This window comes from Mytilus galloprovincialis, chromosome 5 (genome assembly GCF_965363235.1).
Source record: "Mytilus galloprovincialis chromosome 5, xbMytGall1.hap1.1, whole genome shotgun sequence".
NCBI classification, from domain to species: Eukaryota; Metazoa; Mollusca; class Bivalvia; order Mytilida; family Mytilidae; genus Mytilus; species Mytilus galloprovincialis.
In genome coordinates this window covers 91,744,271-91,769,355 of record NC_134842.1, presented here as the reverse complement: position 1 = coordinate 91,769,355, position 25,085 = coordinate 91,744,271, and the positions used below count along the sequence as shown (strand labels likewise).

Sequence of the window (25,085 nt, the reverse complement as noted above, 5' to 3'; positions counted from 1 at the left end):
ATAATTTAAAACTCATGGGATCCTTTCTTTGTATGTCTGCTATTGAGGGTTATTCTTGTTGCATAATTTTAAATTATATGCATCATTTAAATTAAAATAAAAGTATTCCACATCGTAAGGTATGACTACAACACCCCTTCAGGCGAAATGGAGTCTTCTTTATTATTGTTTCGAGTTGTCTCCCTTCCGGAAGTAACTTCCGTCAATTCTGAATGTAAATACATTTCGAGAAAAATTAACTCGTTCTGTCGATAAACATCATATTATATTAAAAACGATCGCAATTTTAACCGAGGAATATGTACAGAAAAGGAGTCATGACAACTGGCCTAAAGGAAATTAAACAGTTAAAGAGTTAGGAATGGGCCCGGGTTCCTCCTAGAATTAACGTAGGAAAATAGGTGATAATTAAGATACGAAGTGAAATACCTTCTCTCACTCTGAGTCTCAATGACTGCTGTGGAAAGTAAACTTGGATTTTATAGAACAAAAATAAAACACAATAGGCCTAAGTACATTGTTCATACACTTTTATACCCGGGATTGGCTATTTTGTAACTATTCATATTACATAAATTACATTTTACATGTGCAGTTGAATTAGTTTTGAAAATAATATTATCTAGCTACATGTATACATGTGTCAATAAAAACAATGGCAATCGTATCCCTCAGAGCATTCTGCTCTTTGATTTATGGTTGGGCCTGGTTATCAGATTGGTCCACATTGAGGTCTAAAGAGTCCAAAATTGAACTTTATTTGATTTCATCAAAAATTGAATTCTTGGGGTTCTTTGATATGCTGAATCTAACAATGCATTTAGATTTTGGATATTGGACCATAATGGGTAATGTCCAATTTAAAATTTAAAGTTTTTAAGTTTAACTTCTTAACCACATTCATTATGTGTCAGAAATCTGTGTTGTGTCAACTATTTAATCACAATCCAAATTCAGAGCTGTATCAAGCTTGAATGTTGTGTCCATACTTGCCCCAATGTTCAGGGTTCGAACTCTGCGTTTGTATAAAGCTGTGCCCTGTGGAGCATCTGGTTATGTCATTATCCTAGATTCAGGACAAGGTCATTACCTGAATTGACCTGGTCATCCTATCAACACAGATGTTGGTCTGATAATTTTTAGAAACATAATTAGCCCCTGGATCATTAGTATTCTATATTTAAAGTAAAATAAAATTAAATCACTTCTTCTTGAGATTAATTTGTAAGTGAGGGAGTCAGGGAATGCAAGGCAGGGAACACTTGAACTCTCTTCTTTTATTTGCTATTTCAAGTTTGAGCTTATAAGTTTTCAGAATTTTCCATTGTATGATTTGCTGAGTGAACCAAGCCTCTAATTATTTTAAGATTTATTTTATGAAAAGTTTTAAAATCAGAAAAAAAAGGGTTTTTTTATGGCTATTGCTTGGTTATTGCCCTTAGATAGATAAAGTATGTGCAAGGCAGGGGACTTTATAGAACTCTGTTCTCTTAATTGAATTTATATTTCTGGCTATTTTTATTTTGACCTCAGTTTTTCCCTTAGTCATGTTAGTCCTGAATAAGAGAATTGAGAATTGTGCATTTATTTTTGGTTTTTCATGTAACATCTTGTCAATACAATCTGACAATCATAAAATGTGTAGATCATATCTTGTAGACATGCAGTGTTAATCACAGCAGCTGGCTGAATAACTATTGTTTTGTAATCATACATGCATCCTCCATTGTTATTTGATTGTAAAAACTTGCAAGAACTTACAAATGAAAATAACTAGTTTTTCGTTCATTTTTTGTACATAAATTAGGCTGTTGTTTTTCTTGTTTGAATTGTTTTAAATTGTCATTTCGGGGCCTTTCATAGCTGACTATGTGGTATGGGCTTTGCTTATTGTTGAAGGCTGTACAGTGACCTATAGTTGTAAACTTCTGTGTCATTTTGGTCTCTTTCAGAGAGTTGTCTAATTGGCAATCATACCACATCTTCTTTTTTTATAATGATAAACATTACAAGTGTCTCAGAAGCATTTTTATTTCTTCTAGAACACCACAGGCACTTGTCTCAGAAAAAAAACCCCATATATACCTTAATATAACACAAGGTACTTAACTTTCATTTTCTAAAAATATCAGGCGGTGATGAAAATCTGTTGTATGCTGCTTTCTAAGATGTCAACCCCGCTAAAATTTGTTATAGTGTAAATCTAAATTGATTTGTCTTTACAATGGTGTATAACATGCCTACATTTGTTGTCAGAATCATCCGTAGCAATCCTACCTAAGTATGTCAATCATAATAATTTTGCCAACCGCTGATGATTTGGCAATAATCGTGTCACGTCTACTTATATCTCGGTTGCCGATTGGTCAATTTGATGGGAAAGTCTAAATGATTCTCTGAGTTATCTGATCTTGTTTCATTGTCATACGTAAAGTCAAGAGAGAGTCTGAATGACATTGACGTCATGGGAAAATTTGAATCTAAAAAAGGAAACTGGTAACTTATTAGACATACCACAAATAAGACATGTTAGGTTTTTTTTCACAGTATCTTATACAATTTTACTAACTGGGTGATAAGTTCTATTCAGACAAAGAATAACAGTTTTTCTGAACAGTTTTTATAATTAATCATTTACTGCGAGCTGTTTATTGCCAAAGTTTCAGCGGTTGGAAAAATTATTACGATTGACATACTTGGCATCTTTGGTAGGATTGCTACGGAAGATTTCGATAACAATTGTAGGTGTGTTTTACACCATTGTAAAGATAAATCAATTTAGATTTACGATATTACAAGTTTTAGAGGGGTTGACAGCCTAGAAAGCGGCATATAACGGAATTTCCTCACTGCCTGACATTTTTCGAAAATGCAAGTTAAGTACCTTGTGTTATATTAAGGTCTATAGGAAAAAAAATTCTGAGACAAGTGCCTGTGTAGAACACTCAAAGCTTAAACCTTTTGAAACTCGTAATTGATAAATCATGTTAACACATTTAGAGCCACAGTCATGATGGTGTATACATGTATAATCATGACAATCATGACAATAAAATTGAGAATGGAAATGGGGAATGTGTCAAAGAGACAACAACCTGACCATAGAAAAAACAACAGTAGAAGGTCACCAATAGGTCTTCAATGTAGCAAGAAATTCCCGCACCCGGAGGCGTCCTTCAGCTGGCCCCTAAACAAATAAATACTAGTTCAGTGATAATGAGCGCCATACTAAACTACAAATAGTACACAAGAAACTAAAATTAAAACAATACAAGACTAACAAAAGCTAGAGGCTCCTGACTTGGGACAGGCGCAAAAATGTGGCGGGGGTTAACCATGTTTATGAGATCTCAACCCTTCCCCTCTAAATTCTTACAAGTCATGGCTCATGCAAATAATTCAAATTCTAAATTACAAACAAATTACAAAGTTTATATAGATCATGTAAATGATCAATTGATTGGTGTTTAATGTCTTAAATCTTTGAAACATTTATATAATTACATTGAGAAAATTGTATGCAAAGTTTCTTATTTCCATTAGTATTTATAATCTATTCTGTTAATAATTTAAAATGATTTTTTAAAAACCACTGTTCAATAAAAAAAATAATTATAGTTGTTCAATTTTTTTAATTCCCATCAGCAAAAATTACAGGCAATACCAGATTAACTTGATAACCAAATTTTAATAGTATATGACGGTATAGATAAAAGCAACTGATATTTTCACAATGTTAAGGAGTCATTTAAAACATGTAAAAGCCATATTAACATTTCTGAAATAGATTAATGATTACTGCAATATTATATTAACATTCATGAGTGGTTATAATAAACTATATATCACTTTTACAAAGGATAATTGCAAAAAAATATTGTTTAAAAGGTAAACAATTTTCATGGCCGTTAGGCTAATAAATACTCAAGCATATCTGCATATTGAATTTCCATACAATATCACCGCTGGCAGAGAAAAAAAAATCTCAATATATATATATATATATATATACAAAATTGGTGAAAAATACCATTCTCCGTTCTATCAAAATACAGCATAACAAAAGTTGGATTTATATTACATACATGTGATAAATATGATTAAAACAATAAGTATAGATTATTACATGGCATTTTTCATATCAGACCCTTTATCGGCCCAAGGTTATGATATCAGCCCAAGAGCCGCAGGCTCGAGGGCTAATATCATGAACGAGGGCCGATAAAGGGTCTGATATGAAAAATGACATGTAATTATCTTTTTATCATATACTTCAGCAGAAGAAATACAGACAAGATCTATTAAAATTTAATTTTGTTTGTCTTTGCACTTTCAGATAATATTTACAGCCAACAACAAAAACAAAATCTTAACTTTAATTGTTTTTATTGATATTACAAGCATTTTATTTATCTTGTCACAACAATTATCATGTTCTTCAATAATATTGTTACCTCATTTATGTCTTTCAAAACATATTTAACTTAAATCTTTTTTGCTCCTCAAACATTTGTGAAAAGTCTTATCACTTGCCGTTTTCCGCGTTCTTTTGTCGTTTCAAACAAATTTCCGGAAATGCACGAAGTTGCATGTGATAAACGTCACGGAAATTAACGGAAAGGCATGTAATAACATTCCGGAAGCAGTCAATAAAGGTACCTTTATCAGCCCGCTATGTAGTTTCTTAGGAATCTGGTCAATAAACCTAGTAATCCTTTCATAGCCTTTTGATATTTTCAAATGTTATTGAACTGTAAAATTTTAGTAATATTTTATACAAGTATATGATAAACATATATATATATATACATGATATATTTTATCTTTGTAATTTAGTATTAAGTGTAGAATTATTTCTCATTCCAGATCAAATCGAAGATAGCAAGCAAGTTGATAACACGGAGCAAAACAAAAACATCCAAAAGCCACAAGAAGATCGTTGCTATGCTAAACAACCTCAGTAAAGACAAATCGGGTGCACCAGTATCGTGGAAATTCAATAAATCAGGTATCAAACAAGCCAATAAGGTTGCTAAGAGACTACAAACAGCTCAAGATAAGGAGCTCCAAAAGGACCCATCAACATCATCAGAGAGTAGGAAAACTGACATTGATACAAACAAACTTAAATCTGAGAAAAATAATATAAACAGTGATCAAGTTATTCAAAAGAGGAAGCCAGGAAGACCAAAAATAATCAGAAACGAAAATCAACAGTCTGAGTCTAACCAAGATATATCTGATACAGTAACTCAAGAAGAGGCAATTAGTTTCCACACAGAGGGGCAAGTAGAAAATACACAGAAATCTGGTCGTGGGAGAAAAAAGAAAATTTTATCGAAAGATATTCGAATTAAGAGACTTGAAATTTTAAAGCGTCATATTGAGAGAGGAAGGGGTCGAGGACGTGGAAGAATAAAACGTATTCGTGAACTACATTCAATTCCTGTACTTGAAAAAGACGATTCAGATACAGACAACATGGATGGTCAAAATAGAAATAACATTAACCAAGATAAACTTAAATTACTAAAAGAACAAATCGACAGTGAGAGGAAACGGGGCAGAGGACGTGGTCGTGGTCTCCGTGGAAGACCACGCATAAACCTACCTGGTATTCATTCAAGCATCATCAATGCACATCATTTAACTACTCAAGCTGATCATCCAGGTGTTGATTCAGAATTGAAACCATTAAGAAGTCGTGGTCGTGGTCGAGGCCGTGGAAGAGTTAAAAAAGGTCGACGTCCCTGGAAACATTTGAATACAGAAGTCAGAACAGATACCAACATGCCACAAATTTCATCAACATCTGAGCAATCTTCAAAACCAATAGGTAGGCCTTTTGGTCGAAGGGGAAGGGGTCCCCGATGGACGTCTTTAAATAGACAGACGTTAAATAAATCTGTGTTGAATGAACATACAAGAGCAGCTATTTCCAGTGGGAACTTAAATTTTGGTGAACGGCTCAATGAGACTCCTGTGGATTCTGAAAATGAAAGTATAGACTCTAATCTAAGTAGCGCCTCCTCGAAGGCTCGTAAAAGAAAATTGCATCATCATATGGGAATAAAATTAGGACCATCAAAAATGTTACGAAGTCAGGACAGTATGAAAACAAGAATTGTAAAGAATTTGAGTGGCCTACCAGTGCTTAAAAAGAGGAAAAGAACATTAAGTGGTGAATTTGATCTATTAGACGAAAAAACATTGAGGAAACAAATGCGTGGGAAGGATGACGATGATAATTCTGTAGCACAATCATTTGATGGTAGCTGGGCAGACGTAACCGATTCAGAATTTAATGAATCACAGATTGATAATATTTATGGCGAGAGTGACAATGATATTCAGGATTCACAAGTAAAATCAGATAAAGGGCTTATCTTCAATGAAACAAATTTGTCAGAAACGAGTAAAAAGTATTCACATCTGCAAGGAATTAAGCTTGGTCGAAGGAAGGGTAGACCACCAAAAATACTTTCAAATGACTATGAAATACCAATGAAAATGAATAAGAAGACAAAAGACTTAACTAGTGTTAAAAGTTCATACATTCGTCAAAATAAAACGGGGAGATTGACCATTATTGGTCCTGGTGGTATTCAGTTTGTAAAAGTTAGAGGTCAACATGGGGAGGATGAAGTTGTTTATAAGATGGCAGTTGATAGAGAAGCTGAAAATTGCGATTTGATAGAAAAATATAATGACACATATGAGTCAAATGCGAAGGAAGAAATCATTACTGTCCAAATTGTCCATGATGAAAGCTTAAAAGAAAATATTGCCTTTCAAGAGAAAAAGATCAAAGAAAAATTGTCTGGCTATCATGATGATATGTTACAGAAAGAAGTTGATGTTAAATCCATGGAAAGTGTGAAACAAACTAAAGATAATGGTGATTTTCAACCGAAAGAAATACTTACCACCGAAGCTGAAATATCTCCAGAAACCATACTTTTGTCCTTAAAACAAGTGAAGCATGACAAAACGGAGTCATCAAAAATAAAAGAAGAAACAACAATAGGGTCAGATGCATTAGACAAACTTGGAGGTCAAAAATATGAGACTGAAATGCCAAGTTTGGTAGAATTGGTCCCACAGCTACATGAGCTAGGGGCTGCAGGCTCATCAATACAGCATTCACAAACTCAGGAAGTAGAATCAATGAAAAGTGAAAATAATTACAATGCCTCAAAAACAATAGAAGTGGCTGAAAAAACAGAAACAGTATCGCAGAATATTTCTGAACTTGACAAAAGCATTCCTAAACAAGAGGATGGCGTCATAAGTATTGAAGCAGCGTGTGTCGCAACAACGGCTTATGACAATTTCAATAAATTGGAATCAGCAACTATCACAAGTTCTACTATCGATAGTACTCAAAATACAGAAGTCTCAAGTTTCCTAGGAAAAATGACTGATAATGAGGATAAGAACAAAATATGTCAACAAAATGAAATTGTAGATAAAGTAGAGGATTTAACTGATGAAGAACATTTACATCTAGAACTATTGTCAGATGATCCAGAAATTGGTGAGGTTGAAGAAATGTCATCAAATGACCAAGCACAACATGTAGTTTCTGATGTTCTAGAAAAAATGGTGGAAGAGATTTGCGGGAAAACCAAATCTGAATATGAAAACATGGAAAAGGATGAAAATGTTATAGAAAAGAAGGATATGAATAAGATTGAAGACGAGAATGCAAAAGATAATGTTGACTCTGTAAATAGTGATGTGACAATGTCTATTGAAACTGAAAGTGCCATGCTTCCAATAATTGCAAACAATGAGGAAAAAACAAATATTAAACAATTAACAGAAACAATACCTGTTGATAGTGTTTTGAATGAGACAAACAATACACCAATCGCTATAATGGAAGACAAAACCAAAGTATCGGAGGAAGAAGCAAAGAGCATAAATGAAAGCAAAAAAACTGATGAATTAACTGGGTCAATTGAAAAAAATAGCAAGTTTGATAAAACTAGTGATGGCTTTTTGGAAACTAGCACTGGAGACGATAATCAGACTGATATTAAGGAATCTAATGCCAATGAAAATATTGATGACAAAGAAGGAAAGTCTGTTTCAATTCCTACGGAAGTATTGGATGAAAGCGAAGAATCAGCATCTGTCAGTGAATCAGCTGAATTACAAAATAAAAGGAAAAGAAAGATAGAAAATGAGACAGATTCCAAGTCAGAAAGTGAATCAACACAGGAATCAGTAACAACACCTGAAACTTCAGGAAAAACAGAAGTCAAACGTGTTTTCCAGTTAAGAAAGAAGGCATCTCGTTCTCCGTTAGAAATAATTGCAATGAAACATAGTCTGGAAGAGAGAAAATACATGTTGGAAGAAACTCAACGTGCAATCAGAAGGGAGGAGAAACAAAAGAAAATGTTCCAAAACAAATTATTGAGAGAAAAAATAGAGCAGCTTTCTCCGCCAAAACATTCTATAGACCAGTTGTCTCCCCCAAAACAAACAGAACAGTTACAACATGTACAAGATTACTCGCCAGAAAAAGTAGATGAACTTGCAGAAGCACCAACACATTTATGTAAACCTTGCTCCATCGTTTTAATTGACTTTGTGAAGTATTTGAAAATGAGTGATCATTCTGAAAAGCCTACGCCTGATCTTGATCATGACGATATGTCTACAACTGAAGATGAAGCTGCAACTGATAATGAAGGGACTGTTAATGGCAAACCAAAGCACGCCCATGCTGAAGTTGAGAACAATGTCCAGAATAATTCTACCCAATTAGGGAATGAATCTAAAGATGCAACACAAAAGTCAGCAGTAGAAGGGTCAAATCCTCCTGTTAAAAGACCAGCAAAAGCTAGGAAGCAAGCTAAATCATATAATTATTCATCAAAGTTGTCAAAGTTGACAGCTGAAATAGTATCAAGTCCTGAGCCAACTGATATCGAAACGAAAACTTTTACAGTTCCACCATTAATATTGAAAATTAAGCAGAAAGAAAAGGTTAAAAAGAAGTTTAAAGGTCACAAATGGACAGCGCCTCGAAACAGAGCTAGAAAGCAGATGACGCCATTTAGACGAATCTTACCAAAACAAACATTCGAATTTGAAACTCTCGGGTCAAAAGACACAGCATTCAATTTTGATGATTCTTTAGGGAAAGTGATGCCAACGGCTAGCACATTGTCACAAGTACCAAATCCTGCAACTACTGTAGTTGCTAATCAAGGATTAGCTTCAGAATATACAGAAAATAATTCAGCAAATATTTCTCTTCAGGCCATGAATAAGAATTCTTCGGAGAATATGTTTAGGTTTAAATGCAATTACAAAAACTGTGAGTTTAAGTCACAAAAGAGAAATCTTATGGAATCACACATTTATATTCATTTGAACTCTCCATTTAAATGTTCGCATTGTGATGAAATATTCCCTTCCAGAAATGCAGCATTCAATCACTCCAAAAAAGCACATTGTGAAAAAGAACTAAAAATTATAACAGTTGACACTGTTGACGAAAGTAATTATTACGAAGAAATTAATGCTCCACAAACATCTGAAAATTCCAACGTCATTCAAGCGGATATACAAGACGTTCAGCATTCGTCGGAATCTTTAATAATTAGTGTCCGACTCCCTCGGAATGTTAATGACAGTGCTACTGGATGTTATTGTTGTTGCCATTGTGACTTCTCCGCTAGTAAAGTGAAAGACATCAACACTCATGTAGAACAAGAACATCGTGAGAACATTCAATATCTTTGCTCAGTATGCAACAAATCTGTTAGTCGATATGGCGAAGGAATCGCTAGACACTTTTCTAATGAACACCCCGATCAACCAGTCGCATACAAAAGTTTACCAGATTATTATGATGTCAGAAAAACAATAGAAAAGCCTTCAAGGGGTGATAAAGGAAATATTTTCGATAGAATGAGTGATTTATTCTCTGGGAAAAAAGGTTCAAAAACTTTTACTGAGAAAACAAGTGCCGAGGCTGATAGTACGACAGCTGAAAACGATGAAGACATTACTTCAACTGATTCCCAACCATCAGCGGATGAACCAACTACTACCGATCACCCAGATACTAGTAAGAAAACAGTGGAACCAGTCCATCATGAACCAGATGGAATTGAACAGTTGGCTCAAATGTATGGTAACCCCACTTCTACTGAAGGGGATAAAACTGTATCAGAGGATACCAGGTAGGTTTCCCCTTGTTACATCAGGGATTTTAACAAATAAACACAAACAAATATGCACCTTCTTATAATTATAGAGAAAAAAAATCTAAAGATTTAAAGTTTTGGCAACAATGAACATACACCATGAACACGTATTGATATGCGACAATCGCTACTATAGGGAATATTGGTTTACCTAATACCATAAATATATAAATATGTGGTATGAGTACCAATGAGACAACTCTCCATCCTAGTAAAAATTTGTAAAAGTAAACCATTTTTGGTCAAAGTATAGTCTTCAACACAAAGCCTTAGCTCACACAGCTATATAGCACCCCAAAAATGACGTGTAAAATCTACATAACAAACAAGAAACACCTATATATATTTATCATGTTTATGAACGACATCAACAAACAACAACTGAACATCAGGCTCTTTGCATATATCCAATGTCACAAATTAACTCTTGTGGGATTGGACATGTTGAGTACTTATCCAAGTTATGTCTATTTTCTTGAAGATGAAAGAAACATTTACTTGTACAATGTTGTAGATTATTAATTTTCATTTTTTAATTCAAGATTTGAATTATCTCGCCTTAATCATGTTGATTTTCTGTAACATCCAATTTTTTTCACAAGACCTTAAAATCTGACATGAGTCATGTTAGTAGGTCAAAACATGCCAATACAATTTATTTTATGGTTTAATTTGCTAATACATTTTTAATTATTATACTCTCAAGAAATATAAACAAAGAAATCTACTGGGCACCTTCACTTATCATGCATATATCATGTTTATATATATTTTAATTCAGTAACTAAGTGATGCCTTCAAAAAAAAAAATTGTTTTGAAGAAAACAGACAAATTTGATGTGAATTGTCAATGATCATGATGATATTCTGATATTATATAAACATTTATTAATACATGTAATAGTAAATATGAGAATAAGAAGATGACGTATGGTTGCCAATGAGACAACTTCGTGTTAAGCCCTGTCTACATGTATCTCTTTTTCGCAGCGATATAATTTTGTGATTTTCAAATTTACTTGAACATGTTGAAGTAGTTCAGTAAGCATGGTTAGGGACAATATAATTTTTACATAAATTTACAGGACAATTAATTTTTGCATTATTGTTTTACAAGTGATAGTCGCAATTATAAATTCATTGTGAAAATAAGTCCGTTTACAGTATAAGCATGTTATTAGTGAAACTGATTACTCTTACACATGTAACAGTCATATGACAATTAAAAAATTGCCAAAAAAAAAAGAGTGAAAAGTTTAGATTGAATTTCGTAGGCTTTGGACCTGAAAAACAGTGTTTAAGTTGATATCTGCAGTATAATTTAAATGTTTGTTTTGTTTCAGAAATGCCAGTGTAGCTGAGAATCCTAATCAGCTATTGGACGATAATTCTGGAAATGACATGGGACTGAAAATCGTAGATGTTGTCAGCTTACAGGGAGGAAGTGACTTTGCCAAAGATGTTTGGGGTGAAACAGCTGAATCAAGTAAACCCCCTCCTATTCCTATTCAAATGCCAGTAAATCGACCTCCGGTACTGGTACCCACTAGTAGTTTAAGGCATCAATTACAGGCTAATAACAGGCCACTTCTTTCCATGCCACAAAGGATGCCGTACAGTCATCCTAGCATTATGGATTCTGCTAAATTAAAAGAGACTACAACAACGTACAAATGTGAAAAATGTAATGTGCATGCACCCGTTTTATCTTCAATGGTTGAACATTTACGTACAGGCCATAAAGAGATTCCACGATTATTTTTATGCCCGTTTTGTAGACAGTACGAAGGTGCTACAGAACCTGACATTCATAAACATATTAAGCAGTTTCATCCATCTCCTAACACAAAAAGCCCACCTGTGGCCTTGTCAAGCGATGCCAAACAACATTTACGAACAATTGAAGTGCCTGTGGGAGACACACAAAAAGTTGATGGGAAATATTTAATTGAGAAGGACATTTACAAATGTTTAAAATGCAAGCGCCACATGCCATCTCTAGACTATATTTATGAACATTTGGAAAAAGAACATAACGAAGTATTTGTCTATGTTTGTCCTGATTGTAAAAGATTCCGTGCTAAAGAAGAGGAGGTTGTATTTAATCATATTAAAACAGCTCACAACAAAAATACAGACGATATAATTCTATCTCTTGCAATCGAAGAGAATCTCTTTACAAGGGTTCAGTGCCTTATAAAAGATAAAACCTCACAAAATAAAAGTACATCACAAAAACAGATACCACCACCTCTAACCTCACAGAGTAATCAACTAAGACAAGGATATGAGAATATGGCAGTTCCTAGCAACAGGCAACCGTCTATGCCAGTGCCCAGCTTCAGGCAACAATCAATGCCAGTTCCCAGCATCAGGCAACAATCTATGCCAGTTCCTAGCATCAGGCAACAATCTATGCCAGTTCCCAGCATCAGGCAACAATCTATGGTAGTACCTAACAGCAGGCAACAACCTATGCCAATTCCCAGTAGTAGGCATCAGCCTTTGCCAGTCTATCATCAAAGACCACCTCAACCATCAAGGCCACCAATGCAGCCTGTCTTCCCAGGCATGATACAAAGTCAGCCTGTTAGAATGCCAGGTCCAGTTCCTGGTTCTATAGCGGTTCATTCTCAATCGAGCAATCAGCCTATAAATCCAACACCACCTATAAATAAAGCTGCTAGTCGAAAGTCATACCGACCTGTTCATATTCCTCAACAGCAAAATACAGAGCCCACTCAGGCTCAAACTTTGCCATGTAGTGATGGTAGGAAGATTACAAGTCCACCACCCTTAATGAGAGGACCCCCTCCTCTGATTCGCTTTCCAGGAAATAATTCACAGCCTCAGTCACAAGTAGTGCCATCGTCTACTTCTATTAGACATACAAACTTTACAATGACAGATAAGGTGCAGAGACTGCATACTCAGTCTCAAGGACAATCAATGTCAAGTAATGTCTCTCCGCCACCACAAAGTAGGCCAGTACTTAAGGTGCCATCGGTACCCATTCGACGGTCTGTGACATCCCCAAATCAGCAAAGTGATGGGAAAACATCAGAAGGTGGAGGAGCACCGTTAGACTTGTCTAGGAATTCAACTCCCAATAGTCAACACGATAACTCTGAAGATATGGACGATATGTCGCCTGACGCATTCCAAATATTTAATTTACAACCAGCAAGACAGCCAACACCTAACATTAGGCCAGTGCCATATTCACAAATGCATGGAATGCAGCAACAAAGACCTCAACAGATAGGACAGTACAATCCATCGGCCTACAATAGACCGGGAATGTATAATCAGATGTACAGGGCTCCCCCTCCGTACCCTCAATCGTATCAAAGACCTCATCATCCGAGTCCAAATCAATTGTCTGGTCAGAAGCCTGCCCAACCTCTAAAGTGTCCGTATTGTCCAAGTCTAGTGCCATTATCAATGGGAGAAGTTGCTCCTCACATTCAAAAATACCACCCTAATCAGAAAATTCAGTACGTGAAAAAGGACTAAATTTTTTCTAAACTGTTATAATATGCAAATTTGTAAAAATGATAGCTTTTTTATGTATGTTAGTGTACACATGTGGAACATAATATTTTTTTTTTGTGTATTTTCTAATCCTGTTTGTAATATGTGTAATAATGTAATACAGTGTTGGATAATATGAATAATGTTTGATGTGTGAAATACAAACATGTGTTGTTTTTCTAATGAATAGGTGTATATGTTTCATATTAGTCATGTTAGTTTAAGCACTAAACAAATGTATTTATTTACAAACATGACAACAAATAGGATTTTTAGATTTATACATGCACATTAATGTTTTGATATGTCATTTAGGTTCTTGTTCTAAAATTTTATAAACCTTGCTATAAATATCATGTTTTAACATAAAATCATGGGGAAAAAGGGAAGAAGGGAAGTTTTGGAAAAAAATTATTGTTAAGTACAATGACAATGTACATTTTTTGGATATTATAGGTCAATTTTATTTTTTGTATGAAATACATTCAAGTTACAAATAATTCAGACACATTCCTAAAGTTAGAAAACTTTCCAAAGAATTTTTCAAAGTTTTATAAAAGATTATTCCATATAACATGTATAAGCATGCAACACATCCCATGATAGTCTCTATGCATTACTTCCTGCAAAATTTCAAATTTATACATGTTTTTATTAAAATCTAGACAAAACAGATAGATGTATTTTTTTTTATTTGTAAACCCACTTCCTTTGTCAAAATAGATTTTTTCTAGTTATTTAACTCCTTTCAGTTATTTGATATTTATTCTTAAACTCATTTTCAAAAATGCCAGACTTTGTATTAAAGAGCAATAGAAAATTACACTTTTGAAAGAAGTGCTAGTGTTTCAGATAAATTTTAGAAAATGACACTTTTGAAAGAAGTGCTAGTGTTTCAGATAAATTTTAAAGAAAATTTCAAAGAAAATCATCCCTGCAAGTTTGGTAGACTTGCAAATGACTTGATAAGTTCTATTTGAATAGAATAGGCTGAAGTCAGAATAGATGCATAATTTAGCTTCTCAAGTCTTGATTCATTTGTTCAATCCCATCTTTTAGATATTTAAAAAAATCATCTTTATATCTATCTGTTATACAGATATAGTTTTTGATTGAAGACGATTATCTTGCTTCTTTATTTAACATTATCATGCTCTTAGAAGCTTAAACATCTAACATTATCATGATTATGCTCTTAAAAGCTTTCATCTAACATTATCATGATAATGCTGTTAGAAGCTTAAACATCTAACATTATCATGATTATGCTGTTAGAAGCTTTCATCTAACATTATCATGATAATGCTCTTAGAAGCTTAAATTTTGAATGGTTTGAATATATTCCAATTTTCTAACATTTTTCCATTTATATTCAATGTTGTTTGTCAGTGATTTTTTGTAAGATGTCACATTATAAGTTGAATTTCAAATTTATTAATTTTCATATGATCGTAATAATTGTTTATTTAATGTGCTTTTGTTACATAGAAATATGGGCATTATTTATTTAAATGTGCAAACAGTGTATTGCTATAGACAACATTATAACTTTTTTTTATAATTCCTTCATTTCACAATTTTTTTGAATGGTCAAAATTTTTTTCATGTACTTAGCTTGTCATCTTTATTTATTACATAACAGCGATTGTTTATTTACTGGTTCATAACTTAAAATTTGAAATTGTTGAAAATTATTCTTGCTTGGGTTACCTCCCTTCTTGAGAAAAAAAAAAGTCTCTTATTCTTTTTCATATCAATGATTCACAGCCTTTTTGCAATGATCGTAAGGAATGCTATTGTCAACTTATTTTTCTTCTACATTTTTAAAATTAATAATAATGAAAATATTGTTTATATTTGATTGGACGGATTAAATTCAGACTGGCAACCGTCGTAGGTGTTAATGTTATAATCAAAATATAAATTCTATGCAAAGCAATTTTTTTAGAATGAATCTTCGAAAAATTATGACTTGCATGATTTCTAACTGAAATACCTTTTGGAGTATTGTATGTAATTTGAATATGTTCAACCATTGTTTCTCTTTTTTCTTGGATAGTAATTTTCCAGCACCAATCGGTAAAATGTATCACATTTTATAAAGTGTATATATAAGTGAAGAAATTGGTATTACATTTTATAACTTGTATACTTAAATGACAGAATTAATGTGTAAAATGAGATATATATGCATTTTTCTCTGTATTTTTACATTTGTACATTTTATGCACTTTAATGTTTATGTAATTAGATAAAAAAAATCTTTGTATAGATTATTTTTTTGTGTGATTTTATACCACAAAAATTGGTAGCTGGTTTTGTATTTTGGTTCAAATTTTTGTGTCATTGTATATACAAATTGTAGTGTACATTTGTAGCAAAATAGCTAAATTGATCCCATTAATTTAAAATTAGATAATTAAAAGTTATAAATATAATTTTGATTCATACTGGATATATTTTTGTACAACAATTACCCATTCATGCAAATTTTGGAACTTTTTCACTTGAGATTTTTAGTTGTGCATAAATGCTGTCCTGACTTTTTATTTATGTGAACTTTGAAAGTTATTCTTTTGAAATTTGAACAGTGTTCCTTTGCCCAAATATAAATTTGGTATGAATTATTTCAGCGATACTTCACATCCTGTTTTTAGTTCAGGCCTAAATAGGATATAGTTATTATCTCCCCTTCTAACTGATTGATATGTATTTTCTCCCCTGTTTACTGATTGATATGTCTGCTTTTCAAACCATCTACACTTTATAGATTTAGGATACCAGTTTTACAATGATCTTTTTATGCTTTTTAATTGAAAGGTATCATGTTTTGGTGGATTGGTTGCACAAATGTTCAATGTGATAAATTTCTATGTGAATTTGATCAAATAGCTAGGTATCAGTAGGAAATGACTTTGAGACTTGAATCGGATGTGAAACCATAATTGGGTATACTTAATTTATAAATCTTAATAAGTTTTTGTTGAGTCTTGTTGATTAATTATGGTTTTATATTTGGTCTTAAATTCCTAGAGTTTAAATATACACAGTGTTTTGAAAATTAGATACATTTTACATTAAAAACTGAAGAAAACTAAGACCAAACATTGCAAATAAATATGTGTGTATAACAAATTACGGCTGTTTGAAATGTTTGACAAAAATTCTTAATATTCAGTGATAGAATCATTTCCATGTATTTAAAACTTAAAAATGTAAAAGACATTACCAATAAAAAGGATGAATATTTGTAACAGTTATATTCTTTTTTAGTTTATAATTGTGTTTTTGCATCAATGTTTCACAGAAAAAATGTATCAATGTAGGCTTTGTATATAATTTTGATGTGTTAAGAACATTCTGTAAATTTCATATCAGATGATACAAATATGTCCTTATTTGGGCCTTAATTGTTCCTTATATAAGTCTATAATGTATTGCTGTTTTTTATGTGCACATTTTTTTTTTCATTTAACGAGTATGAATGGTTTGTTGGAAACAAAATGTTTCGTAAAACGCAAAAGTTATCATCATAATCTTGTCAAATTACACATTTTCCTACATGTATCAGATACAAATGCGGAAAGAATGTTTTACAGAAAGTATGATCCTCATTTTCATAATTGCATGTAATTTATAGACCATTATTTACTGTAAAGGAGTACTTAAAAACAGGTGATATCTTTGTAGGCTGTTCTTCATGCATTTTATTTATAACAAATGATCTCTTTTGACCATTAAGTGTTCAGATACTGTGGGTTCTGTTTTATTGTCGGGTTTCTATTTATGGCGTGATTTTTAGAACATTCAGTTTTCAATGAAATACACTTTATTTTTCTTTAGAACTGAATGGAGAAATTTTTCAAAATTGTGAAATCATGAAAGTGTGAAGTATTCCTAGAGACAAGAATTTTTTTTTTTCAATCGACAAAAAATTGGTAGCCATGATAATAAACAAATCCACAGTAGATATGAATTTTGCTTATTATTGAAGTAAATTAAAATTGTACAAGACTTTTACTTATTATGTAAGTAATTATGAATATATAGAACAGTACTTATTACTTAAGTAAATCTAAATTATATGGAATTTGACTCAATATTTTAGTTATCTAAAATTGTATTTAAAAAATGTGTATACATGAGGATGTGTTTGAAAATCATTGAAATGCATCATGGCATTCTTAAAAAAATATTTATTCAGAACTTTACTTATTCTTTAAATTAATTTGAATGATATGAGACTTTTTATGATATACAAGTGAAATTATTGCCTTTCCTGTTAGGATAATCTATTTGATGAATGGTTCTTTAAAGAATTTATTTTTTACTATAGGAAAAAGGTTGAGTTATTTGTAGCTTGACCCTCACCAAATTCCTGTCAACCTTGTTAAACAAATTTTGGGATCCCCTGAGGGTTTTTTGATAATGATTATTCTGACGTGGTAATGACTGGAAGAAAAAAAAATGTACAATACTAGGTGAAAATGAATATTCTGTTCTATAAAATACAGGACATGGCAAGAAGAACTTTTGTTAAAAAATGTGAATTTTCACCCAGATGTATATAATGCCCCTGTAACACATCCTTCCCTCAGAAAATCAAATTGCAGCTCCTTGAAGGCTAAAGATGATAAAAACTTATATTTTATTGTTTAAATGAATAACAGAAATGTCAGTGTATTCCCATTCTGTCAGAATATAGTGCTGATTTCCATGTGTAGTGAATTTTTTTTATTTAAAAGGCAGTTGTTTGGTATCATGTATTTAAATTTGATTTATACAATATATGATTTCAAATTAAAACATGCAAAGAGTTATTGAAAAATGATTATTTTTTGGTTCATGAATTAATTAAACTTTTGTGAAAAAAAACTTTTGTACACAATTTTTTTTTTTGTAATCATTTACCCATGAATGTGTGAGTGAAATCATGAGTTTTTCCCCCTTTTTTATCTTGACTTTTGCATTTTCATATCGTCTCAGTGCATATTATAACATTCATGTACATAGATTGAATGCTCAACTTTTATTATATGTTAAAGTCAGACTAGTGGGGGGAGCTTAACAGGAGATGCTATTTTTCTTAAGCTTCGCCCAATCATATGAAAGCTGTTTGACAGGTTTACCAACCAAACTATGTATTTTGTCCTTATTGAAATTCTCATTACATTACAAAAGTGGACCATATTGAAATGTAAAGATATTGAATGCATGTTGATCGAATAAATAGTAAATAGAATATTTGTTAGTTTATTTTATTTCTTTTGAACAAATTAGGAGCTTACGTTATTTAATCCAAACTTTTGTTTTCACTTTACTTTCGAAAATTGAAATCAGGAGATATGATATGATTGCCAATGAGACATCTATCCACCAGAGTTCAAATGATATAGATGTATGCCATAAAGTATTATACTTGTGACTGAATGTTTCACACTGATTGTTATGATATACATGTAATACTTGTCACTATACGATTAACACTGATTCATCGTGATATACATGTTATTTTGGTCTCTTATTGAGAGTTTTCTCATTGACAATCATACAACATCTTCTTTTTTTATATGTAAAACTTGCCACGGGATGCTAACCACTGATCATGATCATGATAAACATGTAACACTTTTCACTGGACGATTTACACTGATCTATCATGATATACATGTAAAACATGTGACTGGACACTTTACACTAATTTGCCGTGATATACATGTAATACTTGCCACTGGATGCTTACCACTGATCCATTGTGATAAACATGTAATACTTGTTACTGGATAATTAACCCTTATTGGCCGTGATATACATGTTATACTTGCCACTGGACAATTAACACTGATTAACATGATATACATGACATGTAATATTTGTCATTGGACAATTAAAACTCATCCATCATGTTATACATGTAATACTTGTCACTGGATGATTAACACTAATTCACTGTGATATACATGTCAAACTTGCCACTGGAGGCTTAACACTAATTCATGGTCAGCATTAAAAGATATGCAACAATCCAAATAGCTTTATTTATTACATTGGAATTTATGAAAAACAAATATGACCGACATGAACAAACGACTGAATAGCACGCTCCTTACTTGGGACAGGCACAGAAAGAATGTAGCTGGGCATGGGTTAAAAATGTATGTGAATGTTCAACATATTTGTGGCTGGTGAAATTATATCCTTTCAAAATTACAAAATATTCTATTTTAGTCTATATTTCAGTGTGAAAATCTTACAAAATGAAAAATTCTTTGTCAGTGACTTGTTCTTGTCTTTTTGATGTTTTTTAGGCTTATGCGATAAAATTTCTGAAACATGAAGATTTTCTGGTGAATAATTTACAATACTGTTTTGTTAATGATTTAAAAAATCATATTTCAAAATATTCTTGAATCTAAAACAGACATTAGCCTTCATTGCAAACAGGTAAACAGAGCATGGATTTTTCTCAAAATATAGGATGTTTATCATTAGCCATTGCTACAAACAAGCTGCACTAGAACCCATGTATTGTAGTTTTATTGCCTTTCACTTGTAATGGTTATTATATTGTTTTCTCTAATTCTTACACGATTGATCCTTTTCCTGACATGTTGATTATTTTTATTTTAATCAACGTGTGGTTCGTTTGATCTCAGTTCTTCATTGGTCGAAATGTAACAACATGAAAAACGGCGTCCATGTCTGATGACGTTCGATAGAAAAAACACATTTTTTTGCAAATCATTTCAAAAGAAGGAATAAGTTAGCCTGCATACAAATCATTAGAGAAACAGATTCTATGCAACAAATGCCTATTTTAATTTTTTTGTTTGTAGTACCATCCAGGGATTGAACCCATAACAAGGATGCCAACAAGATACCAAAATCCTTCCCGACAGTTTGGATGAATAAACATTTACATATAGATTCTACCACCAAATCTAGTGTAATACGATATTTATCCACTCTCGACAGTTAAATTTTAAATACAATTTAAAACGCTCTGCGAACCTCGCGTTTTTAAAAATTTGAAAATTTAACTGCAGTGGTAGAATCTATATGTAAATGTTTATTCATCCAAACTGTCTGGAAGGATTTTGGTATCTTGTTGGCATCCTTGTTATGGGTTCAATCCCTGGATGGTACTACAAACAAAAAAATTAAAATAGGCATTTGTTGCAAACTTCTGAGCTCTTTACTGGTCAGCTTGTATCCAAAATATGATTCTGAGTAGGATTAAATATAATCCTACAGACTTAACTTGTGTAATAGCATATTGAAAATCCGGATCAGTGTATGGTCTAGTACGAGCCAGGTTAATCAGTATTCATAACACATGTTCTGATGTGTATGTAGTATTTGTTACAGTACATTTAACAGTAATCCATCTGTCTGATGTACATAAACTTACCAGACACGCGTTTCATCAACAAAGGACTCGTAAAGTTATACTTGCCACTGGACGTTTCACACTAATTTATTATCATGATATTTATAATATACTTGCCACTGGACGCTTAACTCTGGTCCGTCATCATGATATTCATGTGACACATGCCTCTGAACGTTTTACACTATTTCATCGTCATGATATGAATGTATACTTGCCACTAGACGTTTAACACTAAGTCTGTATCATGATATATATGTAATAAAAGCCACTGAACGTTTAACAATAATTATAAATGTTTCATGATATACATGTAACACTTGCCTCTGACTGTGTTACGCTATTTCATCGTCATGATATAAATTGTACTTGGAGGAGAAGAAATCTCCAGTTTTGAACACTTTATCCATTTTTTTTATCACAAATCTACCGCATGGTTTTTTCATTCCATCTGTTGAAATGATCATTAAATATGATTTATACATCCCTTTTACCAAACATGTTAACACTAGTCTCCCTTTTACCAAACATGTTAACACTAGTCTTTAAGATAAACTGAAATTAAAGTTTGATTACGGTATTAAAAAGGGAGAAGCTACTTTTGTAATGTCACTCGAAGGTGTGAATATGTTCTAAATTGTTCAAACAATACTTGATCATATTTTATGAACATTAAAAACCTTCGGCTTCGACTCGGGCTTTAAATATTTATGAAATATGATCAAGTATTATCTAACCTATACATATAACAATGATACAAGAAAAGAAATCTACTTTAACATAACAATATAGAAGACTACAAAAGCACAATTACTAAAACAATAACAAACAATTTTATAGTACCAATAAAGGTATCTGGCAATAAAAGCCAGTCCAAAGTACTAATTATACTAAGTTTTTGATGTGAAACTGTCCCATTCTACACTCTAATATTGGTTGATATACTTCATTAAAGATTTCATAGAACTACAACACGTCACACAATACAGACGTCGCCATCTCGTGAAATGCCCAGAACAAACTAAAATCAGTGCAGTAAAAACAACAAAAAACTTTTTTTGGGATTGATTCAAAGTATGACAAATTGGCAAATCCCCAAATATATTTACCGGACGCATTGATTGGACAACAATCTTATTGAACGTGCAGTAATTAGTATCAAAGTTTGGTATAAAGATCTCCGAGTAAATTCATATATTTAGATCTCAAAAGGATATCAGTCACTATTAATGTTTTATTTATTAATTTTTGGTTGAACATGTTAAAAGCTCAATTGAATTGAGATGATTTTCGTTTGTGTATATGGAAACAAAAATGAATTTTTATAGAATACATCAGTAGCTATAGAGAGGGATGATACGGGGTTGCGCATATTAAAAATCGATCCTGCTTTCTTTGGTAATTGTTTTACAACTTCGAACTGTTTCCCTCTCTTTTTGCATCCTACTCTTATTTTACCCCCTATATTCCACATTCCAAAGACGTGTCATCTCCATCCAGGGTAGTGGTAGAGTTTAAACTTAATTCGCTAGAAGCACGTAAACGAGATGAAACCAATAGTATGTCAAAAATATTCTTTTTTATACCGAGTGTTTTTATGGAAAAAAGTAAAGAGATGTGGTATGATTGCAAATTAGACGACAACCGTACGGTAAATGTTGACAATTGTTTATATATGTACAAAATAGAGATTGATGGCAAAACAAATCAATAACTAGACAAAGTGCCCCCCCCCCCCCCCCCCCCCCCCCCCCTTTTCCACTCTGAAGTAACTGTATTATAACAAAGTCAATGTGATACTTTCTTTGAGATATTATTATGTCTGGGAAACACAAATGATGCCCCCGCAGATGCATTTTATCTTAAAATACACAAAGTCATTGGAGCACGTAGGTTTATGTTTCACTGTAGGACTACCTCTTATACAAATAAATACTCCAAAAATGTTCAACTTTCTGCCAAAAGAGCAATTATTGATAAAAATCAAAACCCTGGCCACATGCACACCTTCAATATATGCAAAGTGAAAACTTCCTAGTATTCAAACTGTAGGAGAAGTTATGCCGAATAACTATATACCCATAATGGGACGGACGGACGGAAGGACGGACGGAAGGACGGACGGACATGGCTAAAACAATATGCCCCGCAACATTCACCCGCAACTGAAAGTTGCAGGGCATTAAAAAAAAGACAAATGAGCCAAAAATATATAGAATATAGAGTATAATGCATATATAAAGTATTATAACGAATTATATATAGATAATTAAAGAATTGGGTAACATAATAATGTTTACAGAAATGAACGATCATGTACATAATATATATAAATAAACTATCTAGCTACAGAAAATCTTAATGCTAACATTCATTTACATGAAAAAATTTCAGATGAATACCCATATTGAAGATTTCAGAATTGTGGTATTTTATTTGAATGATCGTTAAAAATTCTAAAATATAGGAGCATCTACATAATACATATATACATCTGTATCATTTTGAAAAAGTTCAGAGAAATATCAAATTTGTTTTACGGGATCATTGTTCAACTAGTACATGCCGTGTACATTTTGCGCACTTATTAATTTTGAGTAAGCTAGTAACGTTATTTTCCAAAGTGCGCCAAATTGGTTTTATCCGACAAAATGGAGAATGCAGTACACAGAAAGTCCAATTTCCGTCCACCTTAACCCATGAATTTAGTAATTCTCTAACCACATGTATAGTATTAAAGGGCTAGATAAATAATGGACATATGTGCAGTTTTCTCGTTTTAATTGTTTTACATTGTCTTATCGGGGCCTTTTATAGCTGACTATGCGGTATGTTGAAGGCCGTACGGTGACCTATAGTTGTTAATGTCTGTGTCATTTTGGTCTTTTGTGGATAGTTTTCTCATTGGCAATCATACCACATCTTTTTTTTTATATTGCATATCAGTTTAATTGTTACAAAATGAAGATGTTAAGTGGTTATTGTATGTAGATGAATATATGATATTTGTTGTTCGTTCATTTTTTTTACAGGAATCAGGCCGTTAGTTTTCTCTACATTTGTCATTTCGGGGCCTTTTATAGCTGACTACGCGGTATGGGTTTTGTTCATTGTTGAAGGCCAAACGGTGACCTATAGTTGTAAACTTCTATGTCATTTGGTCTCTGATGGAGAGTTGTCTCATTTGCATGGCAATCATACCTCCTCTTATTTTGGTATTGTCCCGAATTTTTGCATTTAGTTGTATGTGATACAAGTAACGGATAGATATATAGCTTATCTACTTCTGGCAAAGACTGGTCGTTCCACAGTCATAATAATGTGTCCAGTTAGTGTGTCATGTCTTCCGACACAACAAGACAGATATTTTTTGTACAAATACTTTGAAAATTCTAATTAGTGTGTCATGCTAATTCTACCTCTCACCATTTGTTTGTTTCCTCAATTTATCTTATAATCGATTAATGAGATTCGAGCATTGGTGAACTCTTAAAGTCTAAATATAGTACTAAAAAGGTTGTATTTAAAACTATATTAACGTCTTTCGTTTTAATATAATGAACTGTTTGCCACTGGACGTTTAACAACAATTCATCTAGCCTTTGGATGTTTTACCCTAGCTGTTCTGAACAAAACCCTTTAATCCTTAAGTTTGTTTAGTGAGAAAAGGGTAACTGGATCATTTGGTTTCCTAATTGTGGCCTTTAAACTAAGATGTCTACCTTGTCTTCTCAGCATATCGTTTCACTTATATATATATCACATGTTCAATGATTTTTATTCAGAATTTCATCCCTTTTGTATGTGTTCGATGTTCCTTGTTGGTCATGACACATACACATTTTGTAGTGCAGATCTTGATGTCTTCAGGTATGCGTTTTGATGTGATGTTCCATTACAATGATTTTCAACATGGGTATATACATGTACTT

The 25,085-nt window shown here is 32.6% G+C and overlaps 1 protein-coding gene across 2 annotated transcripts in view; it reads left to right on the top strand.

The window, feature by feature from the left end:
* The window catches only part of LOC143076709 (uncharacterized), a 43,840-nt gene extending 24,835 nt beyond the window's left edge, over positions 1-19,005 (top strand). For both annotated transcript variants that reach the window (XM_076252550.1, XM_076252549.1), the window contains 2 exons: positions 4,867-10,205; positions 11,573-19,005. In XM_076252550.1, the coding sequence (XP_076108665.1) occupies positions 4,945-10,205; positions 11,573-13,745 (7,434 nt within the window). In that variant the 5' untranslated portion in view covers positions 4,867-4,944 and the 3' untranslated portion in view covers positions 13,746-19,005. The remainder of the gene's footprint in view (positions 1-4,866; positions 10,206-11,572) is intronic.
* The last annotated feature ends 6,080 nt before the right edge of the window (positions 19,006-25,085 follow it).